This window comes from Grampus griseus (genome assembly GCF_964374135.1).
Source record: "Grampus griseus genome assembly, chromosome: 14".
Taxonomy (NCBI): Eukaryota; Metazoa; Chordata; class Mammalia; order Artiodactyla; family Delphinidae; genus Grampus; species Grampus griseus.
This window is the reverse complement of record NC_139008.1, coordinates 56,387,825-56,409,480: the sequence shown is the minus strand read 5'-3', so window position 1 is coordinate 56,409,480 and position 21,656 is coordinate 56,387,825. Positions and strand designations below refer to the sequence as shown.

At 38.4% G+C, this 21,656-nt stretch overlaps 1 protein-coding gene across 1 annotated transcript in view; it reads right to left on the bottom strand.

Annotated features, from left to right (window-relative positions):
• The window catches only part of SLC23A2 (solute carrier family 23 member 2), a 151,014-nt gene that overhangs the window by 48,383 nt on the left and 80,975 nt on the right, over positions 1 to 21,656 (bottom strand). Inside the window, exon 3 of the mRNA XM_082671560.1 lies at positions 13,843 to 13,941. Within this exon, the coding sequence (XP_082527686.1) occupies positions 13,843 to 13,941 (99 nt within the window). The remainder of the gene's footprint in view (positions 1 to 13,842; positions 13,942 to 21,656) is intronic.

Sequence of the window (21,656 nt, the reverse complement as noted above, 5' to 3'; positions counted from 1 at the left end):
GTATGCGCTGTGACCCATTTAGGAGAGGGAAGGAACCTAAAACATAGGTGCCTGGAGAGGGAAGGTATAAAGAAGCAAGTTGGTTGACCAACAGAAGTCCAGAAAGGTTCTATGCTTGGAGGCACAAGACAGAGTAGGGATGGAAAGAAGATGGGATTTAACTCTGCGAACCAATCAGACACCCTGTTGCCTACTGCTGTCTTCATCCTACAAGACACAAAAATGTATTGTTTGAAGAATACAAATCAGAAACACCTCAGACTGAAGAATGCTATGTGGGGTTAAATGCAAGCGTGAACAGCGGGATCCTCATCTGCTTCCAAATGCCGGAAGCCAGGTTATATACCCACAGGAGGAGACTAGAGGATTTATTTCTAGAGGAATTGATCAGCCTCAGAGACAAGACACTGCCATCTCTAGACCCTACAGTGGTAAGACAGCTTTCCCTACTCAGTGGAAAGGCCCATCAGTAGACAAACTTCATCCACACACAATGACCCTACAGTCATATTTTTTATTGCCTCACATTCCTCCAAAACTAAGAGCCAAATAAACAGAGGAAATAGGGTCCATGTAGTAGAAAGAAAACATATTGGGGGTGCGGGGGGAGAAACCTGTGTCTTCACAAAAATAAAAATATTTTGAACCTGGGAAGAGAGCACTGCCGTTTTAAAAGCTTTAATCAGCAAATAAAAACAAACAAACAAAAAAAAACAGGAAAAGAGATCTTAGAAACTAAAAACAAAATAGGAAAAAAAAATTCAACAAAAGGGTTGAAAGTCAAATATATACGCTCAAAATAACAAAAAGACAAATACTGGGACTTCCCCGGTGGTCCAGTGGTAAAGAATCTGCCTTCCAATGCAGAGAATGTGGGTTCAATCCCTGGTCAGGGAACTAAGATCCCACATGCAGCGGGGCAACCAAGCCTGCGTACCACAACTACAGAGTCCACGCACCACAACTACAGAGTCCACGCACTCTGGAGCCTGCATGCCACAACTACAGAGCCCATGCACTCTGGAGCCTGTGCACCACAACCAGAGAGAGAAAACCCACACACCACAACTGGAGAGAAGCCCGCGCACTGCAATAAAGAGCCCGTGTGCCACAATGAAAGATCCTACATGCTGCAACTAAGACCTGATGCGGCCAAAAGTAAAATAAATAAATAAAAATAAATATTTAGGGGAGGGGGAGGAAAAAAAGTCATGCCAGCATGACAGAAGCAACCAGCCCGTGATGCGCCATCCCAAATCTTTGAGCATAATAAAAATGTTGCTTAAAACAAAAGACAAGAAATAATAACAATTTTTATGGAAGAAAACAGAATATAGGAATCAAAGAAATAAGAAATTTCCAAGAACTAAAGGATATGCCTACAAATTAGAAAGATGCACTAAGTACTCAATAAATTAATGAAAAAGGATCCAGATATTTTGAAAACTCAATCAACTGTATTAAAAAATTTAAGAACAAAGGGAAATAAAATGTGAGTTGAAAGAATCTGGACAGAAGGGGGAAAAACAGAAAGATGAAAGTGGTAGGAGCACAAGAGGGAAGAGACAACATGAAAAAAATGTAAGAGAAAAAAAGATTAGAGAGAAGTGATAAAGAAGGCAGACAAAGGAGATCCAAAATATGCATAATTGGAGCCCTCAAATAAGAAAACCAAAAGAAGAGAATGGAACAAAAAATAAAGATATAATTCAAGACAACATTCATTAGCCTTGAAGCTAAATATTGAAAGTGCCAGGAAAAACTGACCCCGGTCAGCATCAAAACTTATGATATGATTATTATCATATGATAGTCATTAAAGTTACTGATTATCAAAGATAAATAAAGAATAGGACAGGCAAAAAGATCAAGATACTGACTTAAAGAAAAAACCAGCCTGAGTTCTTCATAGCCACATTCAACACCAGAAAATGGGAAAACAGCAAACTATTATGATTCAATTATTTTCTTAACTTTGTGTTATAGAATTTTTCAAATATATACAAAGGTAGAAGGAATATGAAATGCCTGCCCTATATCTATCCCCAACTCCAGCTTCAAAATTTATTAGCCCTATGTTCTTCTTTAATCTATTCCCCATACCATTCCAACTTTACTGGGGTAAGGGGATGGATTATTTTAAACTGAATCCTCAAAATACATAAATTTGTCCATAAACACATATGTATGTCTCTTCAGCAGATAAAGACTTTTAAAAAGAAGCAAAATACCATTACATGCTAATAAAATTAACAATTTCTTCATATCACCTAATACCCAATGCTTTTAAAACTTTTTTCATATTGTATCAAAACTTTGTTACAGCTGATTTATTTGAGTCAGGATCTAAACGATGTCCCAAGGATTTTACACCCAGTTGAACTCTCCTTCAAGGCTAAATGCTATAGATAAATTCTCATCCAAAACTATCCCCATGATCCAGCTCTTCTCTTGGAAACTACTACTATAGTGTTACTTCTCTAACTTCAGTGAACATATCAAATCACATAGGAATTGTATGAAAATGCAAATTCTGATTCAGCAGGTCTTGGTTGGGGCAGATTCTACGTTTCTAACATGTAGGTAATGATGTCAATGATGCTAGTGCATGGACTACACTTTGAATATCAAGGGCCTAGAGGGTGAACTTCGGTCAACCCAGAAATTATTAGGGAAACCAGCAGAAGGCTTGTCTCAAATTAACTGTAGAAATAAAACTAAAAATAGGGATTAGATGTATAAAATGGACAACTAATAAGAACATGCTGTACAAAAAATAAATTAAAAATAAAATTCAAAAATTCCAAAATACCAAAAAAAAAAACCTAAAAATAGGTATTAGATTGCCAGAATATATAAATGCACCAAAAAGATAGTCATTACAATTAACAAAATGTGAGAGTGAAAAGGAAAAAGGCAAGCGGTAGAGTAAATTAATTGTCATCTAATATAGCTGGAAGTCAAAGGATGATACTTGAAGCTAACAAATCAATTATAATGATGGGCAAAAGTAATATTTCTGACCAAAATCAGATAGTAGAGGAGAGAAAGAGCAAAAGGAAGGAAGGAAAAACAGTAATTTTGTTACTGTTCATGGTAGGAAACTAGAAGACAATGAAATAAAGGGTTAAGTATATTGTTCTATAGTTATGATTATATAGGTGTCCACTAGAATAAAGTACAGAAGTTTTTAAATATCACAACTACACACACAAATAAATAAAATAGATACTTGTCATTATCACTAAATGTAAACAGGCTAAACTCAACTATTGAAAGAACAAGATTTTAAGACCTTCTCAAAGCAAAACTCAATTCTATGCTGTATATAAGAGATACACCTAAGAATGAGCAAAGCTAAAGAAAAATGCAAATAAAGTCTTAATTATCTTCAAACAAGGTAGTATTCTAGCTAAAGAGCAATAACCAAGACAAATATGAGTATGTTTTAAATGATAAAAGGTACAATTCACCATAAACGTTATAAATGATTATGTACAAATAAGAGAGTCGATAATTATAAAGCAAAATATCTCAGAAATATGAGAAATCTAAAAAATACCAATAATGGGAAATTAATCTCTCAATTTATGGCAGACCAAATGGCAGGCAAAAGAAAAGATGTAATAACTAATAAAATATAACCTAAATATTTAACTGTTTTCAATTATCTAGAACACAAAAATTCACAAAAAATATTTGCAAAAATTTAACCATAAGGAACACATCAATACATTCCAAAAAATAATACAAGTAACATTTTCTGATCACAATACAATAAAACTGGAAATTAAAAAAACAGACAATCAAAAACCCTCCTCCTGGGGCTTCCCTGGTGGCACAGTGGTTGAGAGTCCGCCTGCCGATGCAGGGGACACGGGATCATGCCCTGGTCCAGGGGGATCCCACATGCCGCGGAGCGGTTGGGCCCGTGAGCCATGGCTGCTGAGCCTGTGCGTCCGGAGCCTGTGCTCCGCAACGGGAGAGGCCACAGCGGTGAGAGGCCCGCGTACAGCAAGAAACAAAAACAAAAACAAAACAAAAAAACCCTCCTCCAGGGACTTCCCTGGTGGTCCAGTGGTTAAGAATCAGCCTTGCAATGCAGGGGATGCCAGTTCGACCCTGGTGCAGGAACTAAGATCCCACATGGCACAGTGCAACTAAGCCCACATGCCGCAACTACTGAGCCCATGCGCTCTGGAGCCTGTACGTCACAACTAGAGAGAAGCCTGCGCACCACCATGAGGAGCCTGCATGCCTCAAACAAAAGATCCCATGTGCCGCAACTAAGACCTGACTCAGCCAAAAGAAAAAGAAAAACCCTCCTCTATCTGGAAATTTTTAAATGTCCCCTTAAAGGGCAAAAGGGAAGAAATATGATCCAAAATAGAAAACTATTTAGAAAATAGAAAATTTATTAGAATTAACTATGAAAATCCACTGGATATAGCTAAAGCAGTGCTTAGTGGAAAATTCATAGTCTTTGCACTTAAAACAAAAAGACAAACTAAGCATATGCCTCAAAAAATAATAGAAAATAACAGGAAAACCAATAAAGGAATAAAAAACGGATACATTAGAAAACAGAAAAGCATTTGCACTAAGTAAATCTAAAATTTAGTTCTTTTAAATTAAAAAAAACCCAACTAGCTAATCCAGGGAAATAAAAGTGGAGCAATGTGGAAGGAGAAAGGACAAGCATAAAAAATCAGAAAAAAAGTGGAAATAATCACAGAATAAAGGAATTAAAAAACATAAAAATCCATTTTGCTCAATTCTATGTATATAACTTGAAAATTAGAATGAGTCAAATTTTTAGAAAAAAATACTTTACCAAAACTGACTCCAGAATAAAATAAGTCCCAAACTGACTGATTCCCAAAGAAGAAATAGAAATTCTCAAAGGTATGTCAAAAAAAAATACTAGACTCAGATGATTTTATAGGGAACGCTAACAAACTTTTAAATACACACACACTCAACATATTACATGTAATATTTATGTTTCATACACAGACACAAATTCCCATGTTTTTTAAGGAAAAGAACACTCCCCCAAATCTTTTTTTTTTTGCCAAGCCGCATGGCATGTGGGATCTTAGTACCCTGACCAGGGATTGAACCCGCACCCCCTGCAGTGGAAGTGCAAAGTGTTAACCACTGGACTGCCAGGGAAGACCCTCCCCAAAATCTTTTGTGAAGCAAACATAATACCGATATCTAAACCTCCCAAAGATGACACTACCACCCCCCCAAAAAAACTTCAGATCAACCCCACTCATGAATATTAATGCTCAAATCCTAAAGAAATATGTATTAACAAAATCCAGCAATGCATTAAAAAATAATAATATATTGTGATCATACACATCAAGAATGCATTGATGGTTCAACACTGACAGCCTCAGTTGTTGCTGATCTATCCTCAATAGATCATATTGAGAGATATTAGGAGGAAAATCAAATGATCATCTCTATAACACACAGAAAGCATCTGCTCAAAATTCAAAAGTTATACTTGATTTTGAAAGATTCAATAGATTAAGAATAAGGATATTTCCTTCACATAGTGAAATGTATCTATTTAGGCCAAAACCACTATCATAATAGAGAAACTATAACCACCAAAGACAAGGATGTCCACTATTACCCCCATTACTTTTACTGAAGGTACTAGCCAATGCTAGATACCTCTAGTAAAGAAAGTTCGTTTTCTTATTCTAGATAAGAAAGTGAAATTACAAGAATAAAAATTAGATAAGGCAAGGTAAACTTATCACTATTTGCAAATGACATGAATGTATACTTGGAAAATCTGAGTAATCAAGTGAAAACAAGATATTCAGTAAAGTAATGGAATATAAAACCAATACATAGTCATCAACAGTTTACAAGGTTTGTAGATATAATGGACAAACAAGTTTGATTACAAATAGACATGAGAAAGATAAACTACCTATCAATAAACTTGTGAAATATGAAAGACATAAATGAAGAAAACTTCAAAACCCCTCCTAAAAGATACAAAAGAAGAACAGAACAAACAGAAAGACTTATCACAGTCTTAAACATGAAGACTAAGCATCATATAGATGCCAATTTTCTCTAAGCGAATTACTAAATCTATGCAATCCCAATAAAAATACCAATAGGTATTTTTGGGGTTGTTGGGGGATGATGAGGGTGATTAGACAAGCTGATTCTACAGCTCATAAATATGATTACAAAAATTCTAAAAAAGAGCAACATGGAGAAACTAGCCCTAAAAGATATAAAACACCATTAGCCTACAATAAAAATATGGTACTGGTGCCTGAATAGACAGAACATCTAAACAGAATATAAAGCCCTGAAATAGGCCTAATTACATTGGGGATTTGGTATATGACAAAGGTATTTCATATCACTTGAGGAAAAGATGAGATTATTCAATAAATGGGGTCAGGGTACTGGGTAGCCATCTGGGAAACAAAGCTGGAGCCATATCTTAAGAGTAATTCCAAATAGATCAGGGTATTTATTAAACATAAATAACCATGAAAGTACTAGCAGAAAACAAGAAGAGAATTCCCTTATAAATTTAGAATAAAAAAAGGCCTTTCTAACCATGGCTCAAAATCCAGAATCCATAAAAGATTGACTAATTTAACTACATAATTTTTTATCAGCTCTACATGGCAAAAATCATAAGCCAAATGGTGACATCTGTAACTCCTATCAAAAAGGGCAACGCTCTCCTAGAAATTAGTAAAAAGACCAAGAACCAATACTTAAAACGGCATAAAAGATATGAAAGAAAGTACACAGAAAAGGAAATACAAGTGGCTCTTAAGCATGTGAAAAAGAGATGCAACCTCACTAATGAAAAAATACAAGATAAAATTATAGTATGACAACCAAATTGAGAGACATAGTACAAAGTAAATTGGCCCATACTATTCAGAAATGTCAAGGTAATGAAAGACAAACAACACTATGGAACTGTTCCAGATCAAAGGAGACTAAAGATACACATTAACGAGACTTCTCTGGTGGTGCAGTGGTTAAGAATCCGCCTGCCAATGCACGGGACACGGGTTCGAGCCCTGGTCCAGGAAGATCCCACATGCCACGGAGCAGCTAAGCCCACGCACCACAACAAAGAGTAGCCCCTGCTCGCCGCAACTAGAGAAAGACCACATGCAGCAATGAAGACCCAACGCAGCCAAAAATAAATAAATTAATAAAAAAAGATACACATTAACAATTAGATGCATTAAGTGATATTGATTTGGATCCTGTAACTAAGCTTTATCTATTTAACTCCTTATTATTTAGCTGTAAGGGACATTACTGGAACTGAGGAAATGAAAATTATTAAGGTTTATTTTAAAATTGAAATTAATGAAATCAACCAATTATCAATAATAATTGTATCAATGTGAATATCATAATGTTTTTGTTTTTAGGAAATACACACTTAAGTTATTTAGGAATAAAGGAGCATTATGTCTGTAACTTACTTTCAAACAGTGTAGAAATAATAGGTGTATATAGAGAGAATGATTTTTAAAACCATGAGATTATTCAAGATATTAAAATTAATTTTAAAAATAAAAAAATTCCACATACATTTACTAACCTGGTGAGGTATACATTATGTAGGTGGGGTGGGGACTAGCAGTGGCTCACCGTCCATGGTACAACACTCTCGGATATGTGTGTGGGCATGAGTGGAAAAGAATGTGGAATATACACACCAGACTGCCCGCTGCCAATTATGTGGGGTAGACCAAGAATGGAGGCAGCACATTTTAAACTGTTTAATACAATTTTGAACTGTTTATGTTAAACAAGTATGCTCAAGAGAACTTTGTTTTTCAAGACCAGCTAGTACCGGGATAAAAGGTAACTTAAAGAGAATCTGCAGGAATCATAAGTCAAATAAGGTAAAAACTAAAAAACACTTAAAAAAAATACCCTCATTATGAAGTTCAAGTCCTTCAACATCCCTAATCTAAGAGTCCCAATGATACTGAGGTCCATCCTATGGACTCATGATTGATGATTTGAGGCATTATCCTTCTCATCCTTTCAGGAAAAAAAAATCCCTTTAAGCAAATTCCAAGATGAGTATCTTATAGCTAGTATCATATTAGCCAGCATTTATCATAAGAACTTCAAGAGTTTTAATGGACATCAGAAAAGTCAAGTTTTTAATAAAATAAGTGAATACATTACAATGAATTAAGAAACCTGTGAATATGGGGAATGCAAAGGACAGGCTCTCTTGCTCTCAGTTCTCTTGTCTCTTCTTGAATGGTCCATTCTTATTTCACGGTCAGGTGTTCAGATAGCCTTTCAATGCCATCTGAAAAGCAAGATCCCAGAGGGCAGCATCCTCTGGTATGAAGTTTTCTTTACACAAATTTAAGACAGCAAAGGACCTAAACGTTTCATTTTCTTCACCTTTAAAACAGGGATAGTGATAGCACCTTTCTAACAGGGTTGCTATGAGGACTAAATGTGACAGGTTGCTTAAAGCATTCAGCCAAGGGTCTGGATGCTTAGCACTATTCAACACATGATAACTCTCACTATCCTTGTCATTTCGTAATACAAGGGAAAAAAACACCAGGAAAATAGGAAGATACTCTATTTCACTAGTATTCAAGGAAATACACACCTATCAAAGTTTAGATGATGAAAAAAATGTTCACACAAACAATAAATGTCTAGCAGAAATGTGCTAACTTTAGTGTACTAGATATTTTTCCTGCCAACAGATCAGTAAAAGGTACAGCTACAGATGTTTAAAAACCTGAAGAATTAATGTTCTCTACTATTCATTTCAAACAAATGACAATGGAGACACAACGACCCAAAACCTATGGGATGCAGCAAAAGCAGTTCTAAGGGGGAAGTTTATAGCAATACAAGTCCACCTTAAGAAGCAGGAAACATCTAGAATAAACAACCTAACCTTGCACCTCAAGCAATTAGAGAAAGAAGAACAAAAAAACCCCAAAGCTACCAGAAGGAAAGAAATCATAAAAATCAGATCAGAAATAAATGAAAAAGAAATGAAGGAAACAATAGCAAAGATCAATAAAACTAAAAGCTGGTTCTTTGAGAAGATAAACAAAATAGATAAACCACTAGCCAGACTCATCAAGAAAAAAAAGGGAGAAGACTCAAATCAATAGAATTAGAAATGAAAAAGGAGAAGTTACAACTGACACTGCAGAAATAAAAAAGATCATGAGAGATTACTACAAGCAACTCTATGCCAATAAAATGGACAACCTGGAAGAAATGGACAAACTCTTAGAAATGCACAACCTGCCAAGACTGAATCAGGAAGAAATAGAAAGTATGAACAGACCAATCACAAGCACTGAAATTGAAACTGTGATTAAAAATCTTCCAACAAACAAAAGCCCAGGACCAGATGGCTTCACAGGCGAATTCTATCAAACATTTAGAGAAGAGCTAACACCTATCCTTCTCAAACTCTTCCAAAATATAGCAGAGGGAGGAACACTCCCAAACTCCTTCTACGAGGCCACCATCACCTTGATACCAAAACCAGACAAGGATGTCACAAAGAAAGAAAACTACAGGCCAATATCACTGATGAACATAGATGCAAAAATCCTCAACAAAATACTAGCAAACAGAATCCAACAGCACGTTAAAAGGATTATACACCATGATCAAGTGGGGTTTATTCCAGGAATGCAAGGATTCGTCAATATACGCAAATCTATCAATGTAATAAACCATATTAACAAATTGAAGGAGAAAAACCATATGATCATCTCAATAGATGCAGAGAAAGCTTTCAACAAAATTCAACACCCATTTATGATAAAAACCCTCCAGAAAGTAGGCATAGAGGGAACTTTCCTCAACATAATAAAGGCCATATATGACAAGCCCACAGCCAACATCATCCTCAATGGTGAAAAACTGAAAGCATTTCCACTAAGATCAGGAACAAGACAAGATTTCCCACTCTCACCACTCTTATTCAATATAGTTTTGGAAGTTTTAGCCACAGCAATCACAGAAGAAAAGGAAATAAAAGGAATCCAAATCGGAAAAGAAGAAGTAAAGTTGTCACTGTTTGCAGATGACATGATGCTATACATAGAGAATCCTAAGGATGCTACCAGAAAACTACTGGAGATAATCAATGAATTTGGCAAAGTAGCAGGATACAAAATTAATGCACAGAAATCTCTGGCATTCCTATATACTAATGATGAAAAATCTGAAAGTGAAATCAAGAAAACACTCCCATTTACCATTGCAACAAAAAGAATAAAATATCTAGGAAAAAACCTACCTAAGGAGACAAAAGACCTGTATGCAGAAAATTATAAGACACTGATGAAAGAAATTAAACATGATACAAATAGATGGAGAGATATACCATGTTCTTGGATTGGAAGAATCAACATTGTGAAAATGACTCTACTACCCAAAGCAATCTATAAATTCAATGCAATCCCTATCAAACTACCACTGGCATTTTTCACAGAACTAGAACAAAAAATTTCACAATTTGTTTGGAAACACCAAAGACCCCGAATAGCCAAAGCAATCTTGAGAACGAAAAAAGGAGCTGGAGGAATCAGGCTTCCTGACTTCAGACTATACTACAAGGCTACAGTAATCAAGACAGTATGGTACTGGCACAAAAACAGAAAGATAGATCAATGGAACAGGATAGAAAGCCCAGAGATAAACCCACACACATATGGACACCTTGTCTTTGATAAAGGTGGCAGGAATGTACAGTGGAGAAAGGACAGCCTCTTCAATAAGTGGTGCTGGGAAAACTGGACAGGTACATGTAAAAGTATGAGATTAGATCACTCCCTAACACCATACACAAAAATAAGCTCAAAATGGATTAAAGACCTAAATGTAAGGCCAGAAACTATCGAACTCTTAGAGGAAAACATACGCAGAACACTCTATGACATAAATCACAGCAAGATCCTTTCTGACCCACCTCCTAGAGTAATGAAAATAAAAACAAAAATAAACAAATGGGACCTAATGAAACTTCAAAGCTTTTGCACAGCAAAGGAAACCATAAACAAGATGATAAGACAACCCTCAGAATGGGAGAAAATATTTGCAAATGAAGCAACTGACAAAGGATTAATCTCCAAAATTTACAAGCAGCTCATGCAGCTCAATAACAAAAAAACAGACAACCCAGTCCAAAAATGGCCAGAAGACCTAAATAGACATTTCTCCAAAGAAGATATACAGACTGCCAACAAACACATGAAAGAATGCTCAACATCATTAATCACTAGAGAAATGCAAATCAAAACTACAATGAGATATCATCTCACACCAGTCAGAATGGCCATCATCAAAAAATCTAGAAACAATAAATGCTGGAGAGGGTGTGGAGAAAAAGGAACACTCTTGCACTGCTGGTGGGAATGTGAATTGGTTCAGCCACTATGGAGAACAGTATGGAGGTTCCTTAAAAAACTACAAATAGAACTACCATGTGACCCAGCAATCCCACTACTGGGCATATACCCTGAGAAAACCAAAATTCAAAAAGAGTCATGTACCAAAATGTTCATTGCAGCTCTGTTTACAATAGCCCGGAGATGGAAACAACCTAACTGCCCATCATCGGATGAATGGATAAAGAAGATGTGGCACATATATACAATGGAATACTACTCAGCCATAAAAAGAAACGAAACTGAGCTATTTGTAATGAGGTGGATAGACCTAGAGTCTGTCATACAGAGTGAAGTAAGTCAGAAAGACAAAGACAAATACCGTATGCTAACACATATATGGAATTTAAGGAAAAAAAATGTCATGAAGAACCTAGGGGTAAGACAGGAATAAAGACGCAGACCTACTGGAGAACGGACTTGAAGATATGGGGAGGGGGAAGGGTCAGCTGTGACAGGGCGAGAGAGAGTCAGAGACATATATACACTAACAAACATAGTAAGGTAGATAGCTAGTGGGAAGCAGCCGCATGGCACAGGGATATTGGCTCAGTGCTTTGTGACAGCCTGGAGGGGTGGGATAGGGAGGAAGACGCAAGAGGGAAGAGATATGGGAACATATATATATGTATAACTGATTCACTTTGTTATAAAGCAGAAACTAACACACCATTGTAAAGCAATTATACCCCAATAAAGATGTTAAAAAAAAAAAAAAAACAGCCATCACAGTATAAACTACATATATACAAAGGAATATTACTCAGCCATAAAAAGGAATGAAATTGGGTCATTTGTAGAGACATGGATGGACCTAGAGACTGTCATACAGAGTGAAGCAAGTCAGAAAGAGAAAAACAAATATCGTATATTAAAAGACAGCCATCAACTCCCGGATAATGAACATCAAAACTCATGACAGCCTACAGCCTGGAAATTCTGGTGACTCTCTGATTAAGGTCCAAATAACTGAGGATTGGATGCAGCCCAACAAGTCTGTAAAAACAGAAGCACTTTGCTATAAGATGTACCTCTTGGATGTTGAGACCCAAGCCAGACAGGGAGTGGGCCCCTCCCAGATCCTGCCCTGTGGAATGAGTCTCTGCTGCAGACCACAGCCACAACCATGGCTGCTCCAATCTGTGCTCTGAGGAGCAACTTGGAAACCAACACTGCAGGAATTTCAACATCTCAGCATGAATCTAGCTTCCACAAAACTTAGAATAGCTTGACCAAATAACAGCCATATTGGTCAAGACAGCCAAAAATGAAATTTCCATCTCCCAAACTGGAAAAGAAAGAAAAAGAAAGAGGGAGAAAGAGAAAAAGAAAGAAATCACAGACACAAAAAATTTGATTATTTAAGAATTTCAATATAATTTCTTTTGTTCTTTATCATTTTCATGATTACACTGTAAACTTACTGCACTAATACCCAAGCTGGGTATTATAATTGTATATATCAACTTCCTAGTGGTCTGTTACTAGAATACACAGTATATACTGTTTACAGTGCAGTACAGTGGTTCTAGAATATAATGCATCATTATATAAGTTGATGATGGTAAAAATAAAATCTGTTTTAAAAGTCTGTCAAGTGAAACTCAAATGAAATTGAGAAGTCTTAGGGCTGCAATGCAGTCTGGAAATGCCATGTTATCATACTTTTCATATGTGTTAGGCACAGTGGCAGATACAAAGAGAAAAAGAAATCAAGCCATGTGGACCCTCTCCAGGCAGCTCTCTCCTGGCCTCTATGAACATGGTCACACATTCTACGGTCACACAGACTGACCTGTCAAGCAGAGGGGATGAGGTGGAAAAAAAGATTCTCCCACTTCAGCATGATTTTCAAAGATCTTTGTCCAAGGCACTTTCACAGTCTACATAACCTATCTACTGGTGTCTCCTATTTACTGTACACATGGTATGTACCAGGCACAATGCTAATAACTTTATACATATTATTTCATTTAATACTCACAACAATTTTAAGACAGATGCTAATATTTTTATACCCATTTTAGAGATGAGGCAACTAAGGCCCGGAAAGCTTTAGACCCCCTCAGGGTCTGAGTCATATTAGCACCCAGACCTAACGCTTCCCTCTGGCATCCTGGCTGAGGTTTTAAAAATATCTAGATAAAGACCTCTACATGGTTCTCACTTTAATGTTGCCATTAAAACAATTAAAAATTAGTAACTTCTATTCCTCATCACTCCTTCTATTTCCATTGTAAAGAGAACCCACACACACACACTCAGGAGGGTAGAGGCAAAACTCCAGATGGATATCTGCCTCCTTGTAGGGGATCTGGGACAGCAGTGGTGGGTGAGTGGCTGGGGCTGATGCAAGGAGTACCTTTTCTGCGATGCCATTTTCTGTCGTGTATATTGCCATGAGCTCGGTGTCTTCATTGTCCTGTTCACCGCTGGATGTGGCACCTCCATTGATCACCACCTGAAGGGAAACACTTCATTTAGAGGCTTTTTTCACCCTATACGCTCTGTTGTATGAAAACATTTTGCCCCAAAGAAAAAAACTGCATTTTCACTTATCAGGTTAGCCAAGTTTTAAGTTTTCTTAAATGAAACTCCTGACAAGTGCGCTGCACCAGTGATCACACGTGTTTTTGATGGAGAAACGTACCATGTTTTCTACAGAGTGAGGCTGCATGAATGGGGGTCAGCTGAAGGAGACCAGAAATGCAACACCCAAAGGAACTACAAGGAGTAGGACCCTCAACAGCCTCCAGGGACAAGGGAGGCTTGGCTGAGAGGACAAAGCTGCAGTTTCTGAGCGGGTGAAAGGCATTCTGAGCTGCCTTGGTTGAGATCCCTTCCCAGGTAACGCCTGATAACAACTTACTTCTATGTCCCTACAGGGAAGAAATGTGCCAGTTAGAGAAATTCACGCACTGCTGTTACCCTAACTTACTAATTTATATTTCTCACTGCAGTTAAATAAACTAGCCCACTGGTGTGTGCCTTTCTTTGTGGCATTGGAGGGATGTGGATGGGCAGGGGCTGTCTACGCCAACAAAATTGAGTTTCTGGGCCCTAAAGGTATGGACTAGAAATTATCCTAAGAATCAAAAGAAAACACCTGGGCACCCAGCAGGTCACGACCCGTCTTCATGCCTACCCTTGGTGAGATAACGCATAGTCTCCTTAGGTCCTGGCTGACTGCAAGAACCTTAAAATATTTTTAGTCTTTAGCCTAATGATTCCATTTTTAAGAATCTATCTTGAAAAAAATAATACTGAATATAATTATATGTATGAATAACAACACATTTTTTAAATACAGAGGAAAAAAGAAAAACCACACAAAAAGTTTAAATTCTGGTGTTATAAAATACACTAAGGAGAAGTAAAAGATGAGTGATGGTGTAAGAGAAAACACGGTGCAACACGTAACAATGACTGGTATTAGTAATTCAAAAAGAACACCTGCAAATCCGTAATACAAATAACCCAAAGGATAGGAGTCTATGATCCACAGGGGAAAAAAAAATTAAAATATCCAATGAGACACACAAAAAAGCTGTTCAACCTTACGTAAAATTATAGAAGTGACAAAATGTAATTTCATTTTTTAACATAAATTAGGGGAAAATTTTAAAAGACGAATCTGGTGTTGACCAGGGTGTAGGGAGATTATGTTCTTGGTGGAATGACTTTTGTGGTGGGGAACTTAGCACTGGGATTCGAAACAGGCATTTTCTTGGAGCCAGCAATTACACTCACGGAAACTTATCCTCCAGAAATATCTATGCAATATCTATGTTCAAGGTTGATGACTGCAGCATTATTTACAATGCTGAACACTTAGAAAACTTTAAATGTTTATCAAAAAGACAGACGTTGTTAAATTATCATATATCCATTTCAAGAATAATATTCAGTCATTTTTTTTTTTAAGTTTTTAATTTTTTGGCCCTGCCACATGGCTTGCAGGTTCCCTGACCAGGGATCAAATCTGGACCCACGGCAGTGAAAGTGCCGACTCCTAACCACTGGATCACCAGGGAATTCCCAATATTCAGCCATTTAAAAGAATAAAACTGGGCTTCCCTGTTGGCGCAGTGGTTAAGAATCCTCCTGCCAATGCAGGGGACACAGGTTCAATCCCTCACATGTTGCAGAGCAACTAAGCCCGTGAGCCACAACTACTGAAGCCCGTGCGCCTACAGCCCGTGCTCTGCAACGAGAGAAGGCACCGCAATGAGAAGCCCGGGCACCACAATGAAGAGTAGCCCCCACTCTCCTCAACTAGAGAAAGCCTGCGCGCAGCAACGAAGACCCAACACAGCCAAAAAAAAAATAAATTTTTTTAAAAAAGGGCACTTTACGTAGATTGACTCATTTAATGAAAAAAGTTTTTTTAAAAGAATAAAACTGGACTTCCCTGGTGGCGCAGTGGTTGGGCCTGCCGATGCAGGGGACACAGGTTTGTGCCCCGGTCCGGGAAGATCCCACATGCCGCGGAGCGGCTGGGCCCGTGAGCCATGGCCGCTGAGCCTGCGCATCCGGAGCCTGTGCTCCACAACGGGAGAGGCCACAACAGTGAGAGGCCCGCGTACCGCAAAAAAATAAAGGAATAAAACTGATGTACTGACAAGGAAACAAGTCCAAGAAATAGTTTTTTTTTAAAAAGCCACAAAACAGTAAGCCTAGAATTATCCCAATTATGCTAAATAAAATAAAATTTTAATATCCTCTCTATCTGTCCAAATGTTTGGTTAAGGATCCAGAAAAGTCACAAACTACTATGTAGGTTGCCCTAGGTGCAAGGAGTAATGATGGGTAGCTTTCATTTTTTATTACCAACCCTTCTTTAGCATTTGGATCTTTTATAATCAGTATATTCGTGTGTTATTTGATACTGCTTTTTAAAATGGCTAATAAAAAGATGTACACCAGGGACTTCCATGGTGGTCCAATGGGTAAGACTCCATGCTCCCAATGCAGTGGGCCCGTGTTCGATCCCTGGTCAGGGAACTAGATTCTGCATGCATGTCACAACTAAGAGTTCACATGCCACAACTAAGATCCCGAGTGCTACAACTAAGACTTGGCACAGATTAGATAGATAGAGTGATATTAAAAAAAAAAAAAAAAAAAAAGACGTACACCAGTATACCAAAACAGTAACAGTGATTGCCTTTAAGCAGTGGGGCCATTTTCACCCTCTTTTTCCCTTTATATATTTTGATAATTTTCTCTAATGAGGACAGTTTATTTTTATAACAGGGAAGAAATTAAAAGGACTAAAGATTCAAGCAGCATGGCTTGGACTAACTAAGGCAGTCCAGAGAGATTTCAATCCACCTATTTTTGCACTTGAGGAAATCAGGTCAGAGAACATTTTAATTTCTTATTCAAGGTCATATAGATTATATAACCCAAGTCTAAGGCTAGTTTTAAAGTATTCCAAAAATCTCAATTAAGTAGTACATAATTCTTACAGGATAAAATATTTTTATTTCAAATAAAGAGTTGCTTTTAAAACTCTAAGTCATGCTATAGCTTTTTACACAGCCGACTGAATTTGTGGCATTTGTTTGCCTATAAAACTAGCTGCCAGCAGGATACATGCTCCAAACCAAGTTCAAGTCCACAACATAAAACTCTAACTCACTATTACAACCATGCTCCAAGTCATATCACAGCAGCACTCAACCCACTTAGAAGCCAAGAGGTACACACACTCAGGATGAACCGTCTTCAAACAACATTTAATTACTTAGTCATCCGAAAAACCCAGGCCTGATTTAAAGTCCTATCCCAGCTAAAACTAACCATCTACATTCATCAATGGTTGCCGCAGAGAGCAAAATTGCTTCATGGGTATGGGGTTTTCTTTTGGGGTGATGAAAATGTTTTGGAACTAGGCAGAGGTGATGGTTGCACAATACTGTGATTGTGTTAAATGTCACTGAATTGTTCCCTTTTAAATTATTAACTTTGTTGTGTGAATTTCACCTCAATATATTTTTTTTAATCTGTATATGTGTCACCAAAGAGTAGATTCTGGCAGGAGTAGGCAACTCTCACTCCTCCCCTGACTTACTGCAATCTCGCACACACACAATTAAATAAATAGGTACTATAAAATGAGATGGTCCCCAGACTAGGAAAAGGCTCACATATTCATTCAACAAACACTGTTTGAGAATCTACTCTGCCCAGGCAATGAGGATGCAATCCTGACACGCCCCAGGAACGGGTGTCAGGTTACAGAATTGTGACTGAACAAAGGATGCAGCAGGGAGTCATGACGTGGTGCCCAGGACAGGTGTGCCATGATCCAGTGTGCCACATCTGGCTTTGGATGACATGCTGACTGCAGCGGGAGAGTGGAAGGGTGGGGTGAAGTAAAGGGGATGATGACGGGAACAGAGGCGGGCAGACCCTTTATGAGGCAACTGCCAGACAAGAAGGGACAGTGGCCTGAGCCAAGGTTTTAACAGTGCTCTGGGAAAGGTAGTCTGGTTCAAGAGAGAGCTAGGACATGGCCTTAATACTGCCTGGGGACTGCCCAGACAGGAGCCGTAGCACCACAGCACTGCAGCTTTGCAGGGCGAGTGCAGGGGGAGACACCACCACAGTACGATAGGCAACATCCCAGGCCTGGACTGGATTTTGCGGGCAGAGGGGTAAAGCATCTGGGCTGCTGTCCAGTTCACTCACCCAGGTGGCCGGTGGATGGAGGTGCTGGTCCCAAAGAGATTTGTGTAGGGAGAGACAGAGTGACAAACTGGTACAACAGAAGTTTGTAAGTCAATTCAAAATATGTTTGATCCACAGAAATCACCCCGTAAAGAAGCTTACGTTCCCAGGCCAGTGTGCGAAGTTTATTCAACTGTAAATATTATTGACCTACGATTTCTAACATATTTCCATAGGTAAAGCGATCCCTGGGGACCTCAGAGCCCACCTTCCCTGGAAGTCTCATGCTCCAGAGCTGAGCCACTGCCTCTCTCCAAGCCATCCTCACCCCTAAGAGAGGAAAATGCGCCCCTTCTTCCCAGGCCCCTGCTCCATCAGCGCTCCAGCTGAGAATGGGAACAAACCTAGAAGGTAGGAGATTCTGGAGCAAATGGGAGATGAAACAGGTTTTCACTCAAGGGAAAGGGGAATTCAGCACCGGGGGAAGCCAAGGCTATAGAAGAAAGGGACCACTGACCTGCTATGTCTCCTGTGTCTATGTGCAGGGAGTGACTAAACATCACTGAAAGTAAAACACTAGTTGTTTCACTAATATTTTCCCTTTGGCATATTAAATTAGACACTCTAATGGTCCATTTTCTTAAAAACATGAAATTTAATTTAAAAAATCAGATCAGTTCTTCAGGAAAGGCATAGAGTTTTGTTTTGTTTTCTTTAAGAGAAAAAGATTAAAATGTTGCTGATACTATGAAAGCTCCATATTTTTGAACCTCTAAATATTATTTCAACTGGGAAATAAAACATGTCTTAGAAAGCTTTCTAAACTTAATAAAAATAGATTTTCTTTTGTGTTATTAATAGCATCACAGATAACAGAGGGAAATCTTTCATCTCAGGGAATTGATCATGTTTTTCTTTAAAATATATATATATATATATATATATCAGCAGATTATTTTAACATTTTTCGGGAACCATGTCCTTTCTCCCCCCAGAACTATTTGAAATCAAACTTGTGGCTTTAAATTTTTTTTGCCTAAACTAATATTATACAATCACTCAATCAGTTTAGGAAAGCAGGTTCTCTCTGCCTAAATTTTTCCAGTTGGTTTTGTCTCCAACAAAAAAAGGCTATGCTGCCTTTGGTGGGGGTATGTGTCTACTGCTCAGTAAATATGTCTTTCTTGCTTATGTGTTTTATTTCCACTAAGACAATAACGTTAAAGTATTTGTTTCTGAACAGTAATCCTGAGACGGTCAAATTGTATAGGAAGCAGGAGTGACAGGAGTGATAGCCCAGGAGTCCCACACTGAGCATCATTATGACAGCAATGCCAATTTAAGCTGACAGCTGGATGAGCCTGTGTTACTCATAGAGAAGGTAAAGGATGTAGGTACCAGGGAAACCCAGCACCTCTGATCAGAACGTTCAGAGCTCAATTTATCACCTATTGCAGATCTGGCAAAATTTACCCACCACTGACTGTCATGTGTCTGGTAGTCAAGTGAGCCATTTTCTACTAAAACAATCATTTTCAGAGTAGTAATAAAGGTCCCCAAAGTAAGTGCTTTCTATTCTTTTAATAAAAAGGTGGGAATTCCCTAGCAGTGCAGTGGTTAAGACTTGACGGTCTCACTGCCTGGGCCTTGGGTTCGATCCCTGGTTGGGAAACTAAGATCCCACAAGCAATGTGGTATGGAGGTAACACACCTTATTCTTACCCCCCTACACACACCATTATTTCCTCTGATATGTGTATCTATACTACAATTAAAATGTGTTTTAAATAAAGATGATATCAAGACTACTGTTTCACAGCCTTTAACCCAAGCCTCCTTTTAATGAACATAAAAATCTCCCACCTACCTTCAAATTATTTGAAACTTCAAGATTAACTGCCATGAAAAATAAATCAAAGTGAGTATAATACAACATATGCTAAACCTCCAGAGCTTGTCAATCTTAGGTTATGACACCCCAAAAGATCTAGCTGGTAGATCTAATTTAATGCTACTGACCCTAAAGTTGGCAGAGGCAGCAAAGCCCCTAATCTTATTTCCACTGCTTCTTCAAATACAGCAGCTCCCTGTGACACACCCAGTGGCTACGTGCAAGCAAAACCATCAGAAGCAACCAATACTGCAGCCAAAAGCCCAGCCAACCCTACAAAGCACAGCCTCCTTCCCTTGCACTGCCCCAGCCCAGCCCAGGTCTTAGGGTAGCTCTGAATTTCTTCAGCCTTCTCCAGAAAGCTCCTGGGGCCACAGCAGCCAGAGAATCCCTCAGGGTTCCAGGTGTGTCCCACCTGCCCCCCCAGCATGACTTGTCCTTCAAGAGGAGCAGAAGGTACCTCACCTCTCTCTAAAGCCAGCCCCTACCCCAAAGGGCTGGATGGGTTGATGTGCCATCACTGGCTCGTACTGCGAACATTGTCTGTGCTCCTCCTGCTCCCACACACATCTCACAGCCGCAGTGACGGTGAAAGCTAATGTTGCTGGGCATAGATTCATGCCGAGCACTGGGCTGGGCACTTCACCAGGTATCTTCCCTTCAAGGCAATGTTTGCAAGAGCTTAACTAGGTATGTCCCTTGGACCACCCCCACCCCCACCCCATCCTCAGACTGACTCCAGTAAAAATCCCAAGGGCACCCAGCAGGTTACGGCACACCACCCAAAAGAGGGCCATTGTCTTCCATTCTTTCCAGGCACTAACACTTTATAGATAACAAAGCTAAATTCTCTGACATGCAAATATGTAAGGGCTACAAACCAGCAAGAAAAAGGTGAACATTCCAACAGGAAAATAAGGAAATATAAATGGCTCCTGAATATTTGAAAAGATGTTCAACTTCACTCATGAGATGCAAATTAAAACTAAACTTTTCATCTATTAAACTGGCCAAAGGCCCAGTCTGACCCACATTCCACTGGCAAGCCTACAGGAAAACAGGCACTCACCCTGCAAATGGAGATGAAATGACCTCAACAGAGGTCACTTAGCTGTACCCCTCAAATTACCAAGGCACACACCCTCTGCCTCAACAATCCCACTCTTAGAAATTTATCCTTCTATTACATCTGAGTGAACTGTCATGTGCATGGTTATTCACTGAAGTGCAAATTGTAATAACAAAATATTAGAAACAATCTAGATGCCTATCTAGAAAGTTAAATAAATTACGATACATCCATACCACAGAATGCTCTGGAGTTACCAAAAGAATGAGTGCGCTTTATATTCTGATGTAGGTACATACAGAACATCATCCATGATATATAAGTGGCTAAAGCAAGAGCAGAGCTATAGACATAGATATTTAGATGCACACACGTGTGTAAAAGGGGATCTGCTTACATATTCACAAACTATTTCTTGAAAGGTAGTGTGTAGGGAGAATTGGTGCATGCAAGACCAAGCAAGGGGCTTTTCACTCAATACCCTTTGAACTCTTAAATTTTGAATTATATAAATATATTACCTAATGTTTAAAAAATAAAT